Here is a 26,356-nt window from a genome sequence, read left to right on the forward strand (position 1 = left end):
AAAAACTAAGGACTGTGGGTGGGAGGCTTTGTCATATCAAGAGGTTGAGATACCCCTTGGTTCTTGTGGGACTCTGTGATTGGCTTGTTTGAATAATTCCATGGACTGGTGGGGAATCGAAACTTGCTAGTTGGGGAAAAGCATAATGGTACCTGGTCCATGTGGTAAGGAGGGATGTTTGGTCTGGGGACCTTACCCATGTGAACAGCGTGAGGATGGGAATTTATAGTTAGGTTATTTGAGATCCTACTTATTTTATCAGATGTCAAAGCAGCTCATAATGTTGAGCCTTAATTTTAGGCTTTGCACCATACCACCCTTTGAGGTAGGTGTTATTATTATCCTTATTTCATGGATGAGGATATCAGGTACACAAAGTAACTTGCTTAAAACTATGACCACCGTACCTTCAAGGATTTTCTTATATGTTTTCTTTCCTTCAACCTAGATAGAAATTCTCAGTACCCCAAAAGAACAGAAAAGTATATAGAAATGAACTGACCCAGTGTTTTTATTACTAATTGCTGAGTTTTCATCTAAGTGCCCTGATGATTGTATTTCCTTTCCTTTTATAAGTCTGTAAACTCTAATATAGTGAGATACATTTGCATTTCTTGAGTGAGAGTTGTGAGACATAGTTCTCAACCAAGAAAGGTGATAGTTTTCGGTTTTCCTCTTCTAAGAGTGTTGGATACAGAATAATTGATAATTTGGACTTCATTCCACCTAGTATAGAAGGATGGTCTACTGGTCTCCATTTCTAAAGGCTAGTGTTTCTGTAAGTTATATATTTAATAAATACATAGAATGTCTTTTGGTTGATAGGAATTTTGCTGGTTTGCTTGATTACAACTTTAGAACTTGCAGACTTGATTTATCACTACTGTTTAACTAACGGAATTTGTGTACACACCAGGAAGTAATTGATTATTATCTGAGATATATATCCTATTTTTTTACTCTAATGATATCAGGGTATCTCAATTTTCTTGATAAAATTGTTTATCTTTTTTTGTGAATCTGGCTTTCAAATAATTCAAATCTAACTATAAATTGCCTAAATTAACTCCGTTGTTTTTTTTTAAATAGGGCCAGGTCTTTGATATAAGGAAGACAAGTGTTTATTTATAGAGTATTATTTATAATAAACTATATGATAGGATTGAAAGCAGATTTTCCATACTTGAGTTTCTCTCCCTTCATCTTGCCCAAGTTAACTTTTTGCCCATGAAAAAATTCCAAGTCTTGAGTCTGGCATAGTGGGATAATAATAATAAATGTCTTTAGTCTTCCTTTCTGTCTTAAAAAGAGCTGCATTTAAGTGATATAGTGTTAGAATGCAAAATTCTGTCCATTCTGGTGTAGCTCTTAGGCAAATTTGTTCCAGTTGATATGGAAGGGAATGATTTGGGCATAATGGTGAATTCTACATTTACTTTGTGCAATTTCATCTGTGAGAAACATGAGGTAAATTCATTAAAGTGCACCCATCTGACCTGAGCTACCTAGGAATAACCCCTCCCACCCCACTCCCCCAAACACACATGTACCTCAAACATCTGCCCTCTACCTCAGCGCACCAATGTTAGGAGCTCTGCCCATCCTCCTCTGGTGTGAGGCCTTCCATTGGATTTCACATCATCCTCTTTCCACTGCTTTGTAACTCAAAAGTGGGTGTGGAGAGGGTTATAGTACTAACAGTAAATTACTTTGGTTCTTAATGAAGGTCTCGGGGAAACATAATCCAGAATGTAGGAAAATTAGTAAATCTTGTCAGAAATTCTACCTGAAATTTGAATATAAGGCTGCTTTTCATTTGGGGCCTACTATATTCCTGACACAGTACTAGGCTATTTTTCGTACCTTATCTCATTCGATCCTTGTAACAATCTCTTAAGGTTGAGATCCCCGCTATATGAAAGAATAAATTAAGGCTGGAAGAGATTAAATATTTACCTGCTTCTTTAATGCTTCAGTATTCCTGTTGTATTACTTCTCTTTTCCTCAAGGGAAATGTGTATTTTGAAACACGTGTCTATCTTTTTGTAATAGGAAAAACATGATCATCTTGTTTTCTAAATTACAAAATCACATTTTCTGGGGAAAAAAGCTTGTTAGCTGTTGTGGAGAAGGACACCATAGCCTTATAACTTGTAGAATATTGCATGCAGGACTTACAAATCTGTATTTTGTGTTTTGCCACTACAGAAATAAATGTTATTTCAGTGCTTAGCAGTGAAATTAAGGTTTCATATAACATCCTTATTTGAAAATTTAATTAGTTTCACTAAGAAATCAAATAATAGCATTTATAAAATACAAAAGAAACTATTGACTCCTGAAATACAAAAGTCTGTTTTGGTATGTTAAAAGTATTTACAAATATTTGCCAACTAAATTCTGCTTAAGTAATCACATATCTAGTCAGACTTACTAATAATAACTTTATTTACATGAAGGGTAGAGTGACTTAACATTGCTAAGGTCACTTCTACTCTTGATCATAATATAAAATCATCATTTGATTAGTCTCTGAATCAAGTTCTGTTGGTTTGGAAAGGTACTTTGTGTTTGTGAACTTAGTTTGTAGGTCTTGGTTCCACTTGTAATTGTGCCTAAAGAACTGGTTGTTCCCACTCTAATACACTCATCTTGGAACAAAGGTAGGCTGGGGTGCAACTAAGAAAACTAAAAGTTTTTGCTTTTTGAAAGTAAAGTTAGGCTTTGAAGAATTATCAATAAAAACTCATGGGGAAGACCTGTAGCTTCAACCTTTGCCAGTTGGTTGTGGGGTTTTCTGGAACCTAGCTGCCATATTGGAGGAAGCAAAAGCAGCCATTTTGGAGGAGAAGCATGGCACTCCAGCCAAAAGGCAGCACCAACCAGCCAGATGAGGGAGGCATCCTGTCTTAGTGGCCAACCCATCAATTCTGATCACTGTATACATGTTAGGCATACTGATGGTCACGTGACTCTTCTTTTAGAAGAGAAAAATGTGGGTTTTTTGAAGATTGCATTCTAGTGAAGAAATAGCTGTATTTGAAGATCTGTTAAGATTATATGAACTCCCTAAAAAATAAATTATGGACAATAAAGACTCACTAATATATAGAGGCCTAATAATCCTTAATGGTGGAGATAAAATTCTACAATACATTTCTTAATAGAAAATCTGAAAACAACAAGTCCATACATCATTTTGTGAGGACTTGGAAAAATCGTTTACAATAATAGAGATTTTTAATCCTATAAAGCAACATGAATCCTTATAGGTTGTGGATTTTTTTTATTTAATTTAAAAATTTTGTTAGAGTATGGTATGTCTTCTCAACTGGATCATTTATACAGAACAGAAAATGTAGAACATTGAAAACATTTTTAAATAAATTTAAAGTGAAAGTTATTCTGTTATAAAAATATGTCAGTTATGTAGTATATCTGTAATAAGGTTTATTTTCTAATCTTGGTTTCATGACATTTTACCAAAAATTCAAAATCTGAGTTTATCAGCTTTTTAAGAGATTAAGTAAAATGGTTATTTAAAAAAATATTTGTTTTAAACTAGTAAAAATAATGAGAAGGTAATTTTAAGGTATTTTGGTTATTTGTTTCTGAAGACTTTTTTTAGAGATGCTTACCGCATTTTGTATGACCAGAGAATGGGAATACAAAAAGGGCCTTAGAGATGATCTGTTTCATTTTTCAAGTGAGAAAATTGATGCCCTGGAAATTGAACAGGTTCTCTCAGTGCTAAAGAAGAATGTAGGTTTTTGGTACCTTTTCATCATATCACTTTGCCGGTAGCATTTAGTTACACACTGTTGTGTTTACCATTGTTTGAGGTGCTTATGTCTAATTTCACCAGCTAGTTTGTAAAATCCTTTAGGCACCTTTTCTACTTTTTATAGTCTTAAAAGTGCTATTACACAAGCTGTTTAACAATGAAGAATTCAGGGGCACCTGGGTGGCTCAGTCAGTCAGTTGAGTGTCTGCCTTCAGCTCAGGTCATGATCCCGGGGTCCTGGGATCGAGCCCCACATCGGGCTCCTTGCGCATCAGGGAGCCTGCTTCTCCCTCTCCCTCTGCCTCTCTCTCCCCCTCTTTCTCAAATAAGTAAATATTTTTTTTTTTTTTAATGAAGAATCCAGTTAGTGCAAACTGATTTGTTGTTTGGTTGTTTGATTTGAATGTGTGTTTTTAACTTAGAATGCTCTGGATCCCATTTGATATCTTTTTAATGCTAAAAAATTAGTAAAACTTACATCATATGAATGTGCATCTTTATTTTTTTCTAAGGTTTTGTTTCTATTTATTTGAGAGAGAGAGAGAGCAGGAGAGAGAGCACAAGCTAGGGGAGAGGCAGAGGGAGAGAGAAGCAGGGGCTCCATCCCAGGACCCTGGGATCATGACCTGAGCTTCGCAGAGGCAGACACTTAACCAATAGACCCACCCAAGAGCCCCTCTCATCTCTGAGTTGATTAAAAAACTAGGGATTAATATACTAACACTGAGGCCTGAAAAACAGGCTGTCCTTAGTTAACATAAGTTAAATTAGTTACACAGAATGATAAAGAAGAGAAAGGTGTGTGAATAGCATCTATATAGAAGTTAATCTGGAAAAATGGGAGGAGATATCAGGAGAATAACAAATTAAAGACAGTCTTTTTTGATAATTAGAAGATACCTTCCATGGATTTTAATTGTAACGTAATTATAGCTCTTTCAACCAAAACTATACTCTGAGAATTTTGTTGCCCAAACAAATTCCAAACGTTTGGATGTGGGATGATTCTATTCAGTTGTGATTGTTTGTGTGTGTGTGAGTGTGTGTCTTAGGACTAGCCTGAGTCCAGGATGACAATAATTGTTTAAGGCAGGGGGTGCCTGGATGGCTTAGTCAGTTGGGTGTCTGCCTTTATTTCGGGCCATGATCCTGGGGTCCTGGGATTGAACCTCACTTAGAGCCCCATGCCTGGCTCCCTGCTCGCTAGGGAATCTGCTTTCTCCATTTGCCTCTCCGTCTGCCTGTACTCGTTCTTCCTCTCTGAGGTAAATGAATAAAATCTTTAAAAAATTGTTTAAGGTGGTCATTGCCCCAAAAGAGCTACTTAATATCATCATTAAATGTGTAATCGTCTCAGTAATATATCGAGATGTTATGGGGTCAGTCAACATTTGCTGAGCACTGGATCTGAATTTATGATCAAGTAAAGTGGAATTACTTCTAGAATTAAATAAGTGAAGTAGAAGACAAAGCTATGTAAAGGTAGATCAGGTGTCATTTAAGTGAGAAACCAGAAGAAGGTACAAACTTGCTGTTGAATGATTCAATATAGAGAATGTAGGAACTGAGTTGGGCCTGTGGAGAGAAGTTAGTAACACCGTGATAAATATGATGAAGAAGAGACGTGGCATTCCCCAGGTGGAGGTTCAAGGACAAAGGAACAAAGGTACAGAAATATGCAAAGGAGGGTTTGGGAGTCAGCAGATCAGGGTAGTTGAAGCCAGGTGTTTATGGTAGGACCACTTGGAAAACAAGCATTGGAAAGCTAGATAAGGGCCAGAATATGAAAAACTTCACCCTCTTTCTACCACCTTCCCTCCCCTTCCCACCGCACAGCTGGGGATACAATGGTGTATAGTAATGGGATAGTGGTGGTGGAGGTGGGACACATATTAGTCACTGACAGAGACTTTGTGAACAGGTGGTGAGAAGTTGCCATTAAATGTTAGCGTGTTCAGCCTAACAGGAAGTTTGAGTCCTTAAATGCAGATGAAAATAAACACTTGACTCTTGCCAGTCTCCTCTCCCTAAAACTTATATCCTTCTATATTCCTGCCTTATACAATTATATCAATAGATTATTCGAGTCATCCTAAATCTGAGCTGCCCCTTCTCTTGATTTCTTTTCTATCACTTGGTACCACCATTATTCATCCATCCAGTCACTTGGCAGGAAACCTAGACTTCTCTCACTCCTTCCCCCTCCTACCCAGTCAGCCCCTCCATACTGTTTATTCTGTCTCCTAAATAGCTCTCAACAGAATGCCTTTTAATCCACACTGTTTAGTGAACTCATATCTTCTCTCTCCTAGAAATTATAGGAGCCCTCTAACAGGTGTTACGTTCTCCAGACAACCCCATGTCTCTTTGATGTGAGAAATACTTTCTTAAAAGATAAATATAATCTGTTTAATATTGTCTGTTGTTCATATGAAGTCCAGGCTCTTTGGTCTGGCATTCATGGTGTGATTCTTGCCTATCTCTCTAGGCTTATTCCTTGAGAGAGGTTCAAGGATCAGGTCGAACAGTATATAATTCCCGAAACATGTCATGACTTTGCATATTCTGTTCCTTTTACCTGGAATATTGTACGCATATACACCCATCTATTTTCTAGATGGCCTGACACATTTCCATGCCTTTCTAGAGATCTGTCCCATTGGGAAGGCTCTTTTGATCCATCCCCTTGCAGGCAGGGTTAGGTACTTCTGTTTTGGTCGTCTCCCTTATAGCTCCTAATGTCTATTGTAATTGTACATCCATATTTATTTACGTGATGTTTGCTTGAGGTCAGCACTTACGCTTTATCTTCGTACTCCCAGTCCTTAGCCCAAGACCTTTCAAATAAACTTTTAGAAAGAAAACTTCTGGGGGGGCGCCTGGCGTGGGGGGGTCAGTTGATTGAGCAGCTGCCTTCTGCTCGGGTCATGATCCCAGAATCCTGGGATTGAGTCCTACATCGGGCTTCCTGCTTGGCGGGGAGTCTGCTTCTCCCTCTGCCACTCCCCCTGTCTTGTGCTTTCTTGCTCGCTCTCTCTCTCTCTCCAATAAATAAATAAAATTTATTTTATTTATCATAAAAAACATAAGCTATACAAAAGATCATAAAAAACATCAAGCTATACAAAAGCAGAAAATACCATACACCAAACCTCCAAAAGCCGTCACCAAATTCAGTATTGCAAGATACTGCCACTTCATCAATCCAGTGCTGTTATTGTCGCTGAGGTAATTTAAATTAATTAAATCTCAAAGCCATTTTCTTTTACCCCTGCTACATTAGCATCTAAAGTATATGAATGCATTCTTGTATAACTACAATGGGAATTATCACACCTAACAAAATTGGCAATAATTGTGTGATATCTTGTAATATTTCATGTTATTCAGTTTCCTCTCATTGTTCCATGTCTTTTTAGAGTTGACTTTTTCTGACTTAAGTTCTCTGAAACTGTGTCTTTGAAGTCTGTCTTCAGAATAGGCTCTCCTCTTTTGTTGCTCCTGCTGTTTTTTGTTTTGTTTTGTTTTTTTTCCATGCCTTTAACCAGTTGGGTCAGTTGTCCTATAGGATCTTTCATAATCGGGATATTTTTCTGTTTTCTCATGTTGTCTTTTAACTTTGCCTCTCACCCTCTGTTTCCTGTTAATTTGAAATCTGGACTGAAAGCTTGATTAGATTCGGTTTCGAGTTATTTTTAGTACATAGACATTTTCCTCGTCCTTTTTTATGGCTGTATCGATGGGTTAGATTCTCAGAAGTGAGATTACTGGGTCAAAGGATAAATGCATGTGTAATATTTCCAGACATTGTTAAATTCCTGTCCCTGAGAGTTGTTGGATTCTTGCATTCCCACAATTTTTGAGAGTGTCCATTCCCTCATAGTCTTGTCAATAAATACTATGTTGCCTAACTTGGTTATTTGCCAATCTGTTATATGAAATATAATGTTTGTTTTCTCTTTTTATGAGTAATTTCTTCTGTTAATGCCTGTTCCTTGTCCAGTTTTTTTTCTTTGGTTTTGCTTTTTTCCTGTTGATTTTTGGGAGCTCCTTAAACAATTAGAGAAGTAACTATTGTTTGGGGTAAAATTTCAGGTGTTTGTCATCTGATTTTGCCTATGGTGTTTTTGTAACGTGTAAAAGGTGTGTGTGTGTGTGTGTGTGTGTGTGTGTGTGTGTGTGTGTGTTTGAATTACCAGTTCCAGATACAGAGTCATAATTACAAATGTTCCATTGGTTTGTGAATCTGTTCATATGCCAACACAACTCCTAATTATAGAAATATATTTTACTATATGGTAGGGGCTGCATCCCTCCTAAATTGTGCTTTTCCTACAGGGTTTTCTTGATTGTTTGTATGTACTTCATCGATTGAAAGTTTATTTTACAAATGAGCACTTCCATAGAAGTTCTATGACCTTGTAGTAATGAGAAAACCAAAACATCATAATTGTTCTAAGAGCTTCTTGATACTTTGTCTTACTGTGAAGGTGAAATGTAGCAATCTTTTGCAAATGACTGAAACCATTTATAAGGCTACCTAACTCTCTTTTAATTAGGTAACCTTATAAATGGTTTCAGTCATTTGCAAAAAGACTTATCTTTTAAGTCTCTTTCAAAATAGAGACTGTGCACAGAGCCCTGCAGGCAAAGCAGATGTGTGACTGAGTTGTGAGCCACACTAGTCATTTTATTGAACACCATTTGCACGTGAAAAATGACTGATGGTTACTCAGACTTGGTTATCTGGCAGTTTCGATAACTAAGTCACAAAAACTAACCAAGTGAGCCTGCCACTTTGAGGAAAACAACTGACAGAACTTATTGCTCATGATAAAATGTGAGCTTTCATGAGAAAAGAATTTTTGAAAACTGCTATCCTCTACCATGAGCTTGACCACTTCTCCATACTTACAGATGCCTCTGATGTGATGAGTGGTGGTATTAACAAATTTTATTTTTAATATTATAGGTATCACTATTTTAAAAACTTGCAAAGCTCAAGGAGCCAATACTTTCTAAATGACCAGTGGTTAACATTACAAAATCATATGTGGGTAAATGATCCCTTTATTACAAAATAAGCCAATGGATTTTAATGCAGCACAGTAAGAAACTTATTAATAAGGCTTCAGATTGTACATTGCAACAAACTTATAAAAGCTACCATTTGTCCAGTTTTAGTGTAGTATCAAAGAATGTGCAAAATGGTGTGCAAAGGCTATTAAAATAGACCTCTTCCAATTACATCTTTGTGAAGGCCAGACTTCATTCATGTTGTACAATCACTACAACAGATAGCAACATTTTGAATGCAGAAGCAAATATAAGACTCCAGTTCTTTTTAATTAAGCCAGATATTTGCTCAAATGTAAAATAATGCTCCTTTTCTCAAAGATTTTTTGCTGCTGTCTAATTTTCCAAAAAATTCACTTGTGTTAACATGTAATAGATTTATTACTTCTGTTTTTAGTTTTAAATGAATAAATACTTCAAAATGTTCTTTGGTTTAATTTCTTACATGGTAACTATTGATAGATATTACTTACATAAAAGCTTTTGGAGTCAATAATTTTTAGTATAAAGAGGTCCTGATATCAAAAAGTTTGTGAACCATCCACTGAAATGAGCATAACGGGTGCCTGGGTGGCTCAGTCAGTTGAGCGTTGGGACCCTTGATTTCAGCTCAGGTCATGATCTCAGGGTTGGGGAGTCTGCTTGAGATTTTCCCTCTCCCTCCCTCCCCCCATTCATCTTGTGCTCTCATCTCTCTTTCTAAACTAAATAAATAAATCTTTAATAAAAAAAAATGAGCATAACAACTCATGGTTTTAATTGTAATTTCAATAGGCTTTAAATTTACCTATGCTCATTAAAGCACAGTTTTGTAGTTCTCTGTTTGTAGACTTAGGGGTTGACACCGTAGATCAGAAATGAAGTTAATGAGAATTAACTATTAGATTATGATTATTATTTTATTATTCAGATCAGACTTTCTATTCCAGGCAAGACTTAAAACACGACTGTTCTTTCCAAAACGAAACAAAAACTTCTGTTTTTCTTTTAAATTTCATTACAACTAAAGTTGAATGTAATTCAGTGTAAAATCGAACACACTTTAATATGCTCAGCTGTTGTGTTCCTGGGAGGCTGTGAAAGGTACTTTCTCAATTTAAATTAGACCGTAAGTTTCTTGTTATTTTTTTTTACTACTCAGTGTGTAAAGAAGTATTGGTTTTCAGGTGGTTAAAATGCTGATGTTTTGTAAATCTACAAATCAATTGTATTTGATGTTTTTCTCCTGATTCCTCTAAGGTAAGCAAGTGATCTGTATTTTGTTAATCATCCTGTTTTGAAAGATCTGGAAACTGTGCCGGTATCCTGTGTTGCATTAGAATAACCTAAAGGCCTTTTGATTTTGTTACAACCTAGGTGGTAGATGCTGAGTTTAGAAGACTGATTTAAAACTGTGTTTCCCTGGGATACCCAGGTGGCACAATCGGTTAAGCATCTGATTCTTGGTTTTGGGTCAAGTCATGACCTCAGGGCTCAGTGCTCAGACTCTCTCTTCCCCTCCCCCTCTCCCGCTGCCCCTTCCCCTTGCATGCTCTGTCTCTCAAATAAATAAGTAAATCTTTTAAAAAATGAAACTGTTTCCTTCATATACCAAGGAAACTACATTCATAGCATTTTGTTTGTTTGTTTCTTCAAAAGTCTTACTTTCTCAAACTCCCAATTTTAATTTCCTTTAATTAGGACCTAATTTTAATAGTAAAACTTAACTAAAATCAAGGAGAGTTTTTATTACACAATACAAAACTTGAAACATTGTTTGTAGAGAAGTAAAGCCCTTCTTAGTACTTTTGTGGGACTTGAGGAGAGATCCTGTAATTGGTAGCAGGAAAGTATATTGTCTATATGTTAATAGAGAAGTACAGAGTTAGGTAGTTATTATGGACTCCCATTATCTCAGATACAAAGAGTAATAGTCCTCTCCTCGTTGTCTTGGGCTTGAGCCCAAAATTTTAATAACATGTTTAGCAAGTGTATTTCTTAGTTCCGCATCTCTTAAAAAAAAAAAAAAAAAAGTGCTCAACACTGAAAAGCTTATAGAGGAGCGTTTGTTGTTCCGGATTATTAGTGTCACAGCATGTAATAATATTATTACTGATTTCTAGAAAATATTTCAAATTATGGGAAATTTCAGATATTATTTGTTTTATCAATATAAGAAAATAAACAGGAAAAAGTGTCACATAGGGAACCCAGGGGGTGCAGGGAAAGTAATGGATTGATGTCCAGGACTGTTTATGAGTTTGACTTACTGTTGTTTCTCACTAAGAAGACAGACAATGGCCTCAAGTGCACAGGATACTTTTGCCCTGAAGCAAAAGTCTGTACCAGACTCCTGTCCCCCATTGTTTTCATGCTGCTGTGCTATCACACTACAGATACTGTATCAGAAATTGATCTTGCTCTTTAAGGAGCTTATTTATTATTTGAAAGGAGTGAAAAGATAACGGTATATGTTAATAGTTATAAAAGAGAGAAACACAATTGTGAATCTTAAGAATAGGTTTGAATTCAAAGCAGGTCTGGGGAATTGGTAGCAGTGGAGGGGAGACCAAAGGAGATGATACTTGAGCCAGGTCTTAAAGGGGGAATGGATAGAATTTCAATAGACATCAAAAAGGCAAGGCAGAGTCTCAGGAAGCTCTGGTTAAATATATCTAAGTTCCACAGAATACAGAAAAGACCTGTCGTATTAGAACTACCGATTTTTAGGGGCACCTGGGTGGCTCAGTCAGCTAAGCGTCTGCCTCTGGCTCAGGTCATGATCTCAGGCTCAGGGATCGAGTCCCGGGGTGGACTCCCGCAGCTAGCAGTGGGAGGAAGGCCCTCTCCTTCTGCCCCTCCTGACCCCCCAGCTCTCTTTCTCTCTCTCTGTCTCAAATAAATAAGTAAAATCTTTTAAAAGAACTACCAACTTTTAATTTATAGGTGAAACTAACTTGATAGATTTATGCTACTTTGTGGCATTACATGGAAAGTGGAAAAGGATGTGTGTTCTTTACTGCTTGCCTCTGGATGGCCTTGGACACGAACATGATTTTAGATTTACTTCCAGTTTAAAGGATTAGCTTATAGTATGATGCTACTCAAGTAATTTAAGACTGTCCCAGCCCCATATTTTATTTTATTTTATTTTATTTTATTTTATTTTATGAGAGAGAGATTGAGAATCCTAAGTAGGCTTCACACCGAATGTGGAGCCCGATGACGTGGGGCTCAATCTTAAAACCCTGAGATCATGACCTGAGCAGAAATCAAGAGTTGGATGCTTAGCTGGCTGAGCCACCCAGACGCCTCTCCCATATTTGCTTTTAATATTACTACCTTTATAAGTTGGTGTCAGTCTGTGGTTGTACAGGGTGCTAGTGGTCCTTTTGTTTTTACAAGTTTGCTATTTCATAGTCTGTATAAAAATAGAAAAACTTGCCTGCACTTTGCATGGAGTTCACCATGTGTTCTAATGAATAAAATTTAAGAGATTTTTGTTACTAGCCAAGGGAAAGCTCATTTAAAAATTCAGCTATATTGCAGTGCAAGTTTAACTCATTAGCTCCCCTTTGCTATATGGATATACGTGTTTAATTATTTTATTGATGGGATGAGGCCCATTCATCTTTGTGTACTTGAATGATGCTGCTACAGCAACTATTATTACTGATTTCTGCTCAATAATAGTCCTACTTAGTAGGTGAATTAATGTATCTTTAGGCCCACTGTTGGTAAAACACATTTACCAAATGGTTCCTACAAAACGGCACACCAAGGTTTTTTGTTTTTTTTTTTTAATGAGAGTTGCTTAATCATGATGCCTCATTTCTTGGAACTAATTTTTTGAAAAATAAAATAGAAAAAAAAATTCTGTTATTCAAATGATCATTACGTAAAACTTTAAAAAATGGACCAGATGTTTATCTCACACTGTAGTCTGTATTAAGTTGAAATGCTCAAAGATGGACAAGACACTATGCAGGACCACCAGGAGCTGACGGCTTAGCAGGGGAGTGAGAAGGTAAAGAAATCGCTAAAGTACACTGCATGGGGGCACCTGGGTTGTTCAGTTGGTTAAGCATCTGGCTTTGTCTCAGGTCATGGTCTCAGGGTCCTGGGATCAAGCCCCATGTTGGGCTCCCTGCCCAGAGAGTAGCCTGCGTCTCCCTTTCCCTTCACCCCTCCCCGCCAAAAAATAAATAAAATCTTTACAAAAAAATACACTGGATAAGTGCATTGCTTTTAGTGGAAGATTTTGAGATTTCAAGGTAAAATTTCAGGCAGTATGTGTTCGTAAGGAATCGCTGAAATTCAAAGTTAGCAAGGTCTTTGCATGTTCTTCCAGTGACTCTGGCCGGGTTCGAGCTGTTGTTGCTAGAGGGACTTGGTAGGCTTCATTTTACTACGTGTGTTAAAAAGAGTCCACTTCCGGTCTCAGGCCCTGGAAATGAGGCAGGGTCTCCCACCTGTGAAGGGGAATTTTGAGCGCTCTTTGGAGTATCAGTGCATCTCTGCCACGCGCTATGATGCCTGGCAGGGCTCCTGATGTCAGTGGTTCTTTGCACACCCTAGCTCCAAGTCATAGGAGAGATTTTGGCAGGATTTGAAAGGTTCCCATCGTTGGTGCTATTGCCATTTTCCGCTACCAGATCTTTTCTCACAAAATGACCTTGGATCTCAGTTATTATATCATGCAGGTCAACACATATCTTAATCTAGTGTAGGAGAAGTCACAACTTTGTTAAATTGTCTTTTAGGCCATTTAGGTGGTGGGAACACAACGTATATTCCAGATCATTACAGAAATTTAAATTTGAGTTTACTGTAAAATTACCAGTCTGTTATAATTAATCTTAGAGCCTGTTCTTTTCTCCTTTAGGTAGTGATAAGAGTTTTTAATCTCCTTATTCCTTTCCATTTGCCCTTTTCCTCTGAAATATGCAATGTCATCAATTTCTCTAAACCCAGGCCTTATCCCTGAAATTGTCTGCCAAGGAACAAAAAGATGGCATCAGCATTACCTAACAGCATGTCCATCTCTGCCCTTCCTGCGGTAGTTTGTGCCAAAGTCAAACACCTGTAAAGAGTAGAAGGAGACTCAACAACTGAAATGTACTGTTCATATTGATCATTGCAGTTGGCTTTCTTATAGTCACAATTAAAATTTTTGCTTGGGCCATGTGTTTCATAGGCAGGATGCTTTGTCATTGTTGTATGTTAAAAAAATGAGTGTTGAAGGTATTAAATTGCCTTCTTGGGATTTCCTTCCTTACTTATTTATTATTTTGTTTTAAATAAGTTCCACACCCAATGTGGGGCTTGAACTTGCAACCCTGAGATTAAGAGTCACATGGTCTACCAACTGAGCCAGCCATGCGCCCCCTCAGGCTATCTTTAAAAGCTATGGGATCAGTGTGCACTCTGGAGTCAGATTTCTGTTTTGCCATAATTTTTACATAATTTTTATATGGAGTCAGATTTCTGTTTTGCCATAAATTTTATATAATCAGTGTGCACTCTGGAGTCAGATTCCTGTTTTGCCATAATTTTTATATGAAGATTTTAAAAACCTCTCAAGTGTCTCTGTGTAAAGTTAATGATACATATTACTCAATATTTTCTCTCCTAAAGAGATAAATTCATACGTACTTTTTACATTTTAATAAATGGGATGTGCGTGTGTTTTGCTTTCCTGTGATAAACTGGTGAGATAAGTGAAAATGAAATTTAATAATTTTAAAGTATTTAGGAGCAGGAACTTGTAGCACTTAATTCTGCAGGATAATCAGCTTTTTAGGGCCACATATTTTGTTGATTACCTCTAAAAACTCATAATTTTAAGAATTCCTGACTTCCAAGTATCTGAAATTGATTTATATAAAGTTATCTGGCAAATTGCTTAGCTGTTACATGTCAAAAGAAGCCATTTTCTAAATGTAATTAATCTTCATCCTTACAGTGTTTTGTTTTCTAGCAGATAATGACTTAATAGGCATAATCTCCACTGATGAATCTCACACATAACTTCTTTCAGCTATAATAACATACCTGAAAAATGAAACTTTCCTCATGGTAGCATTCTTGACCTTACAACCCTTGTAGGACAATCTTAGAACACATAGAACTGACAGAGTCTCGGTTCCTATTTTATACCTAGTTTTCTTGATTGAAATTATGGAATTTTATGGAAAAAATTTAAACAAATCCTGTGACTACTGTCTAAGACATTTGAAAACAAAGCCTACTTACATTTACTATTGTTTAAAGTTTCTTAAAATTCTCTGTGCCCTTTTATTTTTTAACACGAAAGTCAGCATTTTAGAGATGCTCTTTTTACATAGTGATTTGAACATTATCATCAAATTGAGATTCCGAAGAATGGTATCTTCCAACTTTAGTGCCATTGTAGTTGTTGGTTTTCCAGTTTTAATATGCAAATCAATTTTTATTTTATTTCTATAGTTACTTGTTTAAAAAAGAGTTATTTATTTATTAGAGAGAAAAAGCACGAGTGGTGGGCCCCAGGGAGGGGCAGAGAGAAGGGGAGAGTCTCAAGCAGGCTCCCTGCTGAGCATGGAGCCCAACATGGGCCTCAATCCCTGGACCCCGTGATCATGACCTGAGCAAAAATCAAGAGTTAACTGCTTAACTGACTGAACCACCCGTACCCCTAAAGTTACTTTAATACATGTTTATTATGTTTTTGTTCATTCCTCAGATTTTAACCATTTTGTATCTTTGCATCATCCCAGCTGCCAAAATCAGGACTAAGTGATGCTATGGAGCAATGCTGTACCACAGACACTTTGGCGATGATTAGAAAAATCCTAGATTTGCATTGTGCAAATCTCAGTAGCCACCTGTGACTGTTGTACACCCTCAAAGGTCAGGAATGCAATTTGGGTGCTGCATTTTTTAACTTTATTTAAAGTTAACTTAAATGGAAATAGCCACATGTGACTATTGTAATAGATAATGCAGCTAAAAAACTCGAGAGCTAGCTTTGGGAATTTAGATTTTTTTTTAACTTTTTTTTTTTTTTTTTTTTTTTTTAAGTAATCTCTGCACCGTACGTGGGGCTTTTTCTCACAACCCCGAGATCAAGAGTCACATGCTCCACCAACTGAGCCAGCCAGGCACCCTGGGATTTTAGACTTTCACAGAAACAAAACAAGGCCATTGTACAAGAATCGCTGGTGTGATCAAAGCCATTTGCTTCTGCAGAATAAGATATCAGCTTTATACTTAAAAAGAGGAAAATATGGCGGTGTTATTCCTCAAAATTAGTGCGACTGCAGGTGACTTTCACTTCTAGAACAACCCTTGAGTTCTATTAGGGCAGCGTCTGTTGAGAAAATATAGCTATTCTTATTTGGGGTGTTTGGTCTTGTTTTACATCAGGGGAAATTGGCAGAAAGAAAACTAAAACTAAGACCTCATTTTGAATTATGCATTGCATTTTTTATGTGTTATCTTCTCAAAGCCTCCCCACAAGAGGGAAAGCTAAGACGCTGAATTGATATGATTCTCAGTTGTGAGGGGAAACTGTTTCTCAATTCTTATGGCTGAGGAGGGTCTGTGGAGAGGATGACTTAAAGATTGAGTGGGGAAAAGGCAGTTAACAGGGTTTGGCAACTGCTGGAACGCAGGCTCCTGGGATGAGAAGTCAAAGCTAACTCTCCATTGGAACCAAGGCTACTGCTACGTGTGGTGACTTTACAACTCAATCAGGAAAGTGAGAAGGAACAGTGGGTTTGATGTAGAAGATTTTTTTTTTAAGATTTCATTTATTTATTTGAGAGAGTGTACAACTGGGGCGAGGGGCAGAGGGAGAAGGAGAAGCAGGACCCTCCTGTTCCCTCCCCCCACTGCTCAGCAGGAAGCCCCACTTGTGGCTTGATCCCAGGACCCTGAGATGATGACCTGAGCTGAAGTCAGACGTCCCAGAAGAATGGTTTCAAACGTGTTGATTTTAAGGTGCAAAAATTACAAACAGATGAACTCAACGGCAGCTCAGAATGCCCCACAGCCAGACTGCAGGGCCAGGAAGAGCTAGCTCTGAGCTAGAGAACAGGATTCAGGAGTCAGTTGCCTGGCTTGCCCATTTTCAGTTCACATGCCCTTTTTTCCCTGCTCTCCACCCCCTACCGCCCACCTCCCGCTACAGGGAGTGTCACACAACTCAGTAATTCGGTTTTATGGAAAGAAGATGTAAACCCTAGAAAAGAATGCTGACTTGAGAGAATGAATAGTAATGAAAGAAATGTCAGGGATGTCCAGGGAAAGTGTACGAGCGGTCAAGGACTCCGTAGGATGGGTGCTCCAGTGTGAGAGAGGCAACCAAGAGTGGAGTTGCACAGGAGACAGATCTGAATGGTGCGAGGAAGCAAGAAGGCTGGGGCTTATGTAAGGAGCATCTCAGCTGGGATCTGAAGAGTGTGCTGACATAAAAAGCACCAAGTAGTGGTTGCCAAGGGCTGGGGGGTGAGGGAAATGTGGAGTTGTTGTTCAATGGGTATAAGGTTTCAGTTACGCAAGATAAGAAAGTCCTAGACATCTGTTGTCCAACACTGTCCTTACAGTGAGCAATTCTGTGCTGTACATTTGATTTGTCAACATGGCAGATCTCATGGTATGTGTTTTTTTACCATAATTTTGTAAAAGGGAGAGAAAGGTTTTCTTTTTCTGGAGACTGTTCTAAGAGCAGAAATTGAGACAGGGATTCTTGGAACTGGCTGATTGTTTGTTTGTTTGTTTGTTTTTCCTGAATTACCCTTATTTGGATTCACTCTTAATTTGGTTGAGGGCATTTCTGCAATGACATTAAAATGCTTGGTTATGGGATTGAGTAGTTGTGATCATCAAATCAATAACTCTGCAGAGAAATCATTTATCATTTCAAAAAGCCATTAAAATGCCAAAGATGTGTTTTGAGTTTGTTTTTTGTTTTTTTTTTTTTAATTTAAATGAAGACTCTAGAGCAGTGCTATTTGGTAGAACTTTCTGCATCGCTGCAGGGGAATGTCGGCACTGTCCTTTATGTTGTTAGCCATGGATGTATGTGGTGGTTGAGCACATGAAATGTGACTAGCATGGTTGAGGAGCTGTACCTTTAGCTTTAATTTTAATTAATTTAAATGTCATCCCATGTGACTGATGGCTACTGTACAAGGCAACATAGGCCTAGAGACTTCAGAAAAGTTAATCAGGTAGCAACTTGGTCCTGGGCATTTTGGATTTGAAATAAAAGCTGAGGAAAGAAGAAAATAAATACAATTTTAAAAAGAATAAAAATTTAAAAAGCTGAGGAAAGGTGTCACAGGGTATTACAGGAGACCAGAGCTTCAGCTTAGGGTTTGAAGATGAATCTTTGGGATATGGTGCCATCCTCTTTCTTTTGGGTTTGACCTTATCAACTTTCAAAACATAGAGACAGAAAGTAGGTGGGCTGAGGGGTGTGGTACTTAGAAAAAGGAGTTCACAGTAGAATTTATGAGCTGCCATGATCATTTTTTCAATTTTGCTTTTCATCTTCTTATAAATATACAAAGCAGCTAACTGAGACGGTACTAAAATCCTCACCAGAAAAGGTGCTCCTTTTATAGAAGCAGGAACTAAGCTGATCATTTCAGTAGTGGTGCCATTTAAAAAACGTAACCGAAGAAGGATACATGATGGCAAAACTTACAAATGATGTTAGTTTTCAAGGGCACCAGGGTGGCTCCGTTGGTTAAGCATCTGGTTCTTGGTTTCCACTCAGGTCATGATCTCAGGGTCATGAGATCGAGCCCCACCCCAGGCTCCATGCTCACTGCAGATTTTGCTTGTCCCTCTCTCTCTGCCCCTCCCCATGCTCGCACGCTCTCTCTCTCTCAAATAAATAAAAATCTTTTTTTTAAAAATGATGTTAGTTTTCCCTTCCCTTCAGTGTTTAAGTAGCTCTCTTAGGTCAGCCCACATCATCTCTCCCCGGGGCTATTGCAGTAACTGCCCAACTGGGGAGTTTCTGTTAGTTGGTTTGTTTGTGTTAGTCCCAGGCTCAAGGGCTACATCACCCCCAGACTGTATTATTTAAAAAAAAAACTATTATTTAAAATATTGTATTATTATTAATTATATTACACATCTCAATGTAAGAAATTTTACCTCAGATATCATGAAAATTTTCAATCACATTTTTGGATGCTGTTTTTCACTTTTGAAGTGAATTAGTTAAGTGAGTGTTTTCTCAGCTAATGAACCATAACCATTTTATTACCATAAAATTGGTAAAAGATTTTTGTTAGCACCTTTGCGGTTTGCAACAAGAACTTTAAGGCTATTTGACCTAACGCTCAGGAAATCCACATCGGGGATTCTTCTAAAGAACCTATCCTGAATACCACAGTCTGCCCTCAAATCTCTTTATACAAAGATCCTCATCATAGCGTTATTCATAATAGTGAAAACTGGACATAACTTCAATGTTCAACGAAAGGGGGATGACTGAGCAAGTGGTAATTGTTAAAATGATCTCTTCCTTCATCACCGTGGGTATGCATCTGCTCTGGGCTCTGTCATATGCCGCGTGGTTGGCTGTAGGCATTTCTGTCAGGTTAATCCTTATTTGTGTCTGGCACGTTGTAGATTCTCAATGTTTGCTGACTAAATGAGCAAACGAATGTTGACACAAATGAAATTGAGTCTCTGTTGCTTCTTATCAGTTGGTCAAACGAAGAGATGTTATGTTCTTTGAAGTGCAGCAGTGGACACTTCCATTTGTTATGAAGACTTATTTCAGATTTGAACATCTTCTGTTCCAGAAAATATTATGGTAGGCAGAATAACAATTTCAAGCATGTAATGGTAAAGTCGGTTGATAAATGTCTCAAAGCTGATTTTTACAAACAAATCATATTAGTAATCATTCTTTGTCTCCCAAAGTCCCTTCATACGCTTTTGGTTTTTCTCTCCATGTCTTTTCTCTGAATTTTATGTATTTTTTATAAATATAAACAAAAACCCCCACTTACCTTCCCATTGGCATTTTTTCTCCTCAAACCTGTGGTAGGTCCTCACAATCAGTTTCTCTTAACTGCTCTATTCATTTGAAATGATTCGTCATCAAGGAAATTGCTTTTCACATAGGACTGCATTAGGCTGTATTACAGAGAGTATTTGAAATGTTGTTTCCTATAACTCACAGCAGCTAGCAGAGGGAAGAAATCTGTTATTTTCTTTTAAATTATTTTTCTGGGTAAAACTAGATTTGGGTTGATGTAGACAGGAAATGCCGATATTAGAATTTCTAAATCACTCCTTTTTACATGGAGTCTTCTAGTATTTTTGACCAGTAGGTTAAGATATATTTGTCATCACTTTATAAATACAACCTAAATGCCTGGTCCTTTCTGAAACCTGAGCCGGTTTAGGTTATCATTACTCAATATATTTATTCCGATAGAATTCTGAAAATTGAAGGAGGTTGTGTGCCATGCTCATCAGAGCAGGGACCCTCCCTCTTTTGCTTGCTCTCTATCCTCTGAGTCTGTCACAGTACCTGATCAGATTCTCAAAAAAATCACTCAACGCCTGGCTGTCTCCTTTTGTCCGTTGGTTTTGTAACTGCTGTTCATTGAAGTAAGGGGTTGGGGGTTGCCTGGGTGGCTCAGTCATTAAGCATACATATACGCGTTTGGCTCAGGTCATGATCCCAGGGTCCTGGGAACTAAAAGCCCCACATGAGGCTCCCTGCTCAGCGGGAAGCCTGCTTCTCCCTCTCCTACTCCCCCAGCTTGTGTTCCCTCTCTGGCTGTGTCTCTGTCAAATAAATAAATAAAAATCTTAAAAAAATAAAAGCAATGGATTAGAATAACTATTTTGTGTTTGGTAGGCTCTTTGATTTTAAGGAACAAAAAAGACTCCAGTTACCTCATGGAGAGAGAAAGAGGACAGGATGGAAGGGAGGAAAAGACACAGGAGAGCCCATGATTAGACTTGACTTCGCTGGTCACCCTATAGAAACGCTAGTGCTTTTCCCCTTAGCACCAGACATGTGTTAATGCATCTTTATTGTGTTCTCTGCCTCTTTTTCTGAGTGCTATGTTGTTGCTCTTCTTGTTGTCAGGGTCCATTACTTGCATATACCTCCAGTAACTCTAGAATCTTAACCCATCCAACAAATTGCCCTGTTGTGTTTGGGCAGAACTTCTACATCAAAGCACCCATAGGCGGCAGATCTCTTTCTATGCTGATTCGTCTGATCTGCTCTGGACAAGAGACAAGGTCACATGAAACAGATATTGCCAACATTGGATAAGGAACCATTTACAGTCACTTCCTCGGTGTGGAAGTTGCCTGAGGAGGGCTTGGTGGCACCTGAAGCTTAATGCACTCTTTTCCAGGAGACTCTGTTCTCATGTTCTTCAGTTTCCCACACAGTCTTTATAATCTTTGCAAACCATGGCTGAGTCCCTATTTTGTTTTTATTGAAGTTTAATTGGCATACATTATACTAGTTTCAGGTGTACCACATAATGATTCGACATTTGTATACACTCCAAAATGATCACCCCCTTAAGCCGAGTTACCATCTGTTACCCCACACAGTGACACATTTTTTGGTCTTGTGATGAAAACCTTTAAGATTTACTTTCTTAGTAAGTTTCAGATTTGCTATGCAATATTATTGACTGTAGTCACCACACTGTATATCACATCCCTGTGACTTGCTGATTTTATAACTGGAAGTTAGTACCTCTTTAACCCCTTCACCAGTCTGCCCACCTCTACACCCTTCCCCCTCTGGCAACCACCAACCTATTTTCCCTATCTGGAGGTTTGGTTTAGTTTTGTGTGTTCGTTCATCTGTTTCATCATTTGGATTCCATATGTAAGTGAAATCACTCCATATTTATCTTTCTCTAACTTACATCACTTAGACTAATACCCTCAAGGTCTGTCTGTGTTGTCGCAAATGGAAGGATTTCTTTGTCTTTTATGGCTGAGGGGTAATCCATTGTATATGTACAGTATACCACATCTTCTTTATCCATTCACTCATTCATGAATAGATTATTTCCATACCTTGATTATTGTAAATAATGCTGCAATAAACACAGAGGTGTATATATTTTTTTCTAATTAGTGTTTTCATTTTCTTCATATAAACACCCAGAAGTAGAATGGTTGGATCATAGGGTAGTTCTGTTTTTAATTTTTTGAGGACCCTCCATCCTATCTTCCACTGTGGCTGCCCCAGTTTGTATTCCCTATAGCAGGGCACTGGGGTTCCCTTTTCTCCACATCATCATCAACACTTGTTGTTTCTAGCATTTTTGAGTTTAGCCATTCTGACAGGTGTGAGGTGATATCTCGTTGTTGTTTTGATTTGCATTTCCCTGATGATGAGTGAGGTTGAGCATCTCGTCATGTATCCACTGGTCGTCTGAATGTCTTCTCTGGAAAAATGTCTATTCTGGTCCTCTGCCCATTTTTTAAATTGAACTTTTGCTTTTGCTTTTGAATTATATGAGTCTGTTATGTATTTTGGATATTAACCTTTTATCAGGTACATGATTTACAAATATCTTCTCCCATTCAGTAGATTGCCTTATTATTTTGTTGATGGTTTCCTTCGCTGTGCAGAAGCTTTTTAGTCTGATGTAGTCCCACCTGTTTATTTTTGCTTTTGTTGCCTTTGCCTTTGGAGTCGGATCCAAAAAAAATAACGCTAAGAGCAATGTCAAGGAGCTCACCGCCAATGTTTTCTTTTAGGAGTTATATGGTTTTTGGTCTTACATCCAAGTCTTTAATCCATTTTGAGCCAATTTTTGTGTATGGTGTAAGCATAGTCCATGTTTTTATGTTACAGTTTTAAAGGGCTTCTTTTTTAGAACTTCAGAATATTGCTTACAGTATAGAAAATTAAGTAGCCATGTCTCCTCTCTCTCTCCTCCTGGCTAAGAAGGACTTTAGAGCCCTGAGAGCCTCTCTCTGACTATTCCAGCTTTCCAACATGCCTGCAGAGAAGGAAGTTATTACCTAATTGGAATGTTTGCAGCTTTATAGATATCACACTTAAATGGGGTTACCAAAATATTTTTTAATTTAAAAAAATTAACAAAAAAAATAAAAACTTCAAATAAATCAAAACTTAGAATACCACTGACAATCTCCCAGTTAGTCCTCAATAGAATAGCAAGTGGGCCAATATGGATTGCTAAGTTCTCCATTTCTTACCTTAAGTTAACCTCTACTTCTCCAACTTTTACATTTTTCTTACTTAAAGCTTCAAAACTTTATATTAGATATGTCTATTCCTATTTTATTGTGGAAAAAGAACCCCACAGGTCAGGTCATTACTTTGGGGAATTGCATGGAATCCTCTGATTTCAACCTAGGAGCTTCCAGATTGAGGTCTAACAGTACAGTAGGATACTGTTAGATATGATTTTATTATGGAGATCAACAGTTTCAGTCACGTCAACTATGGGCTGAAAATCTCCAGGGCTGTAGAAGATGACTGAGGGAAATGAAATTTTGGACTGAGGTAGGCACTTGTCCCATTATCCTTTTTTTTTTTTTCTCGTTTTTATTTTTATTCCAGTTAGTTAATATACAGTGTTCAAATTAATTTCAGGTGTACAATATAGTGATTCACTAATTCTGTCCATCAGCTGGTGCTCATCCCAAGTGCTCTCCTTCATCCCCATCCCCTATCTCACCCATCCCCCCAGCTGCCTCCCCCTGGTGACCCATCAGTTTGCTCCCTACAGTTGAGAGTCTGGTTCTTGATTCATCTCTCTATCTCTCATTTTTTTTCCCTTTGCATGTTTGTTTTGTTTCTTAAATTTCACATATGAGTGAAATCATATGGCGTTTGTCTTCCTCTGAGTGACTTATTTAGCTCAGCATTATACTCTCTGACTCCATCCATGTTGTTGCAAATGGCAAGATTTCATTCTTTTTGTGGTGGAATAATATCCTGTTGTGTATATATACTATACCCTCTTTATCCACTTATGAATCAACGGACACTTGGGTGGCTTCCGTATGTTGGCTATTGTAAATTATGCTGCTATAAACATAGGGAAGCATGTATCCTTTTGCATTAGTGTTCTTGTGTTCTTTGGGTAAATAGCTAATCGTGTGATTGCTGGATCATAAGTTCAGTTTCTAACTTTTTGAGGAACTTGCCCCATTATCTTATTCACACATTAGCCCTGTGGATTTTCTGTGATCTGAGACCTGTCCCTTATTTTGATTTCATGTTCTATTTATTCAGTTTGTTTCAGTACCTCAGCAATTTATTTGCACCAATTTAACTTTAATTAGAATGTCATCATTAACACATAAAACTTTTCTTTTGAAAACAGGATAAAAGAATCAGAGTATCTCAGCCCTTGACAAGAGGACCAAGTGCCTTTATTCCAGAGAAGGAAGTAAGTTTATCTGTCTTAAAATACATTAAGTGTGATATGAAAAAATAACTGGATTGTATCAAAGAATATCTCCATTTTTAATAGGGGAGTAAACCTGTGTTTTGCTTTTTGTTCCTTATTTCTATTTCAGAGAACCACAGAGACACTTTCTTTTGAACTTCACTTAAAAGTTTATGTGTTTAGTAATCTGCCATCTTATTTTAGAGTTGGTTAAGAGTTAGAGTTCTGCAAGGTTAGAAAAAAGTGAATTTTACCATATTTGATTTCAAATATAACTTTTCTGAACAAAGCTATTAACAGTAATAAAGTTTCTTTTAAATAAAGTTTAATATTAACCCAAAGGTTTTAGGTTTTTAAATGTCCACTGTTTCATGGTGATTATAGGTTTCATAAATGTTAAGAAAATATACTTTGAGTTGAAAAAATGAGTTTCCCAACTAAACCTATTAAGCAGAATATCATTAGTAGTTACTAATTTAATGACATTAGTCGTTACTAATTTAACGACATTAGTCGTTACATTATACGTAACGTAATGACATTACATCATTAGTCGTTACTCTTTTGTTTATTTTGGTTCTAAGAAGTCTCTTGGAGAGAATGTCAATTCAGTCTGTACGGTATGTACCTTTAGTTGGGGGGGGCGGGAAGCAAGATGGTAATTTCAAGAAGGAGAGGTCGTAAAATGACAATCAAGAGAAGATTTGTGCCTTTTTGTTGGTATACATCCTTATGAAAGATCCCAGCAAAGTGCCCGACATCCTAGATTCCTAGATGCCTCTCAGATAGATACTTGAGCTAAGAAAACTTTAAGAACCACTAAACTGGGGAGTTTTTCTCTGCTGGAGGAGTTATTGCCTTATTGAATACGATTGTATATCCTGATTCACTACTGCAAAGACATTTATCTTAAAGCACCAGCATTATTCCTATATTGTTCTGAAAGCAGTCAACAGAGATACACAGAGCACCTGTTATGTGCCAGGCATTATCTTAAAAGAAGGAATGAATAAAATTCGAAAAATACATGCCAGGTCCTTGCCAGAGTCAGTAGTCCTACATCTTCATTTTGCTTTTTGAGTGACCTTACCATCTGAATGGAAAGGTTAAAGGAATGTTAACAGTCATGTTAACATGGGAAACATGTTAACAAGTTAACATTGGGAACTCCATCTCTAGCTGATCTAGATGGGACCAGTCGTTACAGAAAGGACTGTGTTTGTGCCTGTTTTCTCCTACAGCATAGGGATCTTGGTGGAGTGATTACCTCATCTACATAAAGACTTCCTGAAACATTTTTTTTCACGCTATATATTGAAGGTAAGGTGGTTTGCAGAAGCCACCGCTGTTCTCAGGACCTCTTGCATTTGTTTACGCCTTTGGCATTGCTTAAACAAAAGAGATTCTGCTGGAGAAGACAAAACAAAATTAACAAATATTCTATGTTTAATTACATGTGGTTAATCCAGAGCTTATTGTTTTTAACATCACTTGGTCCCTATAGTTGACAAAATGGGGGGAAATGAGCAAATGAAAGTGTACTTGGCTTTATAACTAGTTGAACTGAAATTGCTTTTTTTACGCCATTGTAATTAACATTTCCTCACAGTTCACACTTTCCAAACGTTCTATTTCCTTTGGGATTACGTCTTCCTCGGTCAATAGTGCCTTTGTATAATTTGTACTTATTTTTCAGAAGAGACTGTGAAGCCAGACTTAAAAAGTAAACAGTTTCTAATAACAGTATGGATCTCTGGGAAGACCAGTAGTCTGGACTTTAGGAAATCTGGATTCTAGACCAGGCTCTGCGGTTAACTAGGTGCATGAGCTCGAATTTAATTTTGAATCTGAAATAAGAAATGTATTCTTAAGTCTAGAATTCTAATTCTAAAATATCAATAAATAATGAACCAGTCCTAGAAATATTCATCTCATGTCCATTAATTCCCACAGAGCCGGGTCCTTCTACAAGGTGCTAATAAGCTCTTAACACCTTCAGACCCAATTCTTGGTGTGATGCCCAAGCTGTCACTGTGTATAAAGCTACATATAATAATCTATTTTTGAGAAAGCTCTTTTGAGTCCCTGG

The 26,356-nt window shown here is 37.5% G+C and overlaps 1 protein-coding gene across 3 annotated transcripts in view; it reads left to right on the forward strand.

The window, feature by feature from the left end:
* The window catches only part of SESN3 (sestrin 3), a 67,016-nt gene that overhangs the window by 19,862 nt on the left and 20,798 nt on the right, over positions 1–26,356 (forward strand). For 2 of the 3 annotated variants that reach the window (XM_032852757.1, XM_032852758.1), the window contains exon 2: positions 24,202–24,267. In XM_032852757.1, coding sequence (XP_032708648.1) covers positions 24,202–24,267 — 66 coding nt within the window. Of the gene's footprint in view, positions 1–16,022; positions 16,042–24,201; positions 24,268–26,356 lie in introns of those variants that run through there. The other variant, XM_032852759.1, reaches the window with a different exon arrangement.

The sequence above is a fragment of the Lontra canadensis genome, unplaced genomic scaffold (genome assembly GCF_010015895.1).
Source record: "Lontra canadensis isolate GAN:19392208 unplaced genomic scaffold, GSC_riverotter_1.0 scaffold7, whole genome shotgun sequence".
In the NCBI taxonomy this organism is placed as follows: Eukaryota; Metazoa; Chordata; class Mammalia; order Carnivora; family Mustelidae; genus Lontra; species Lontra canadensis.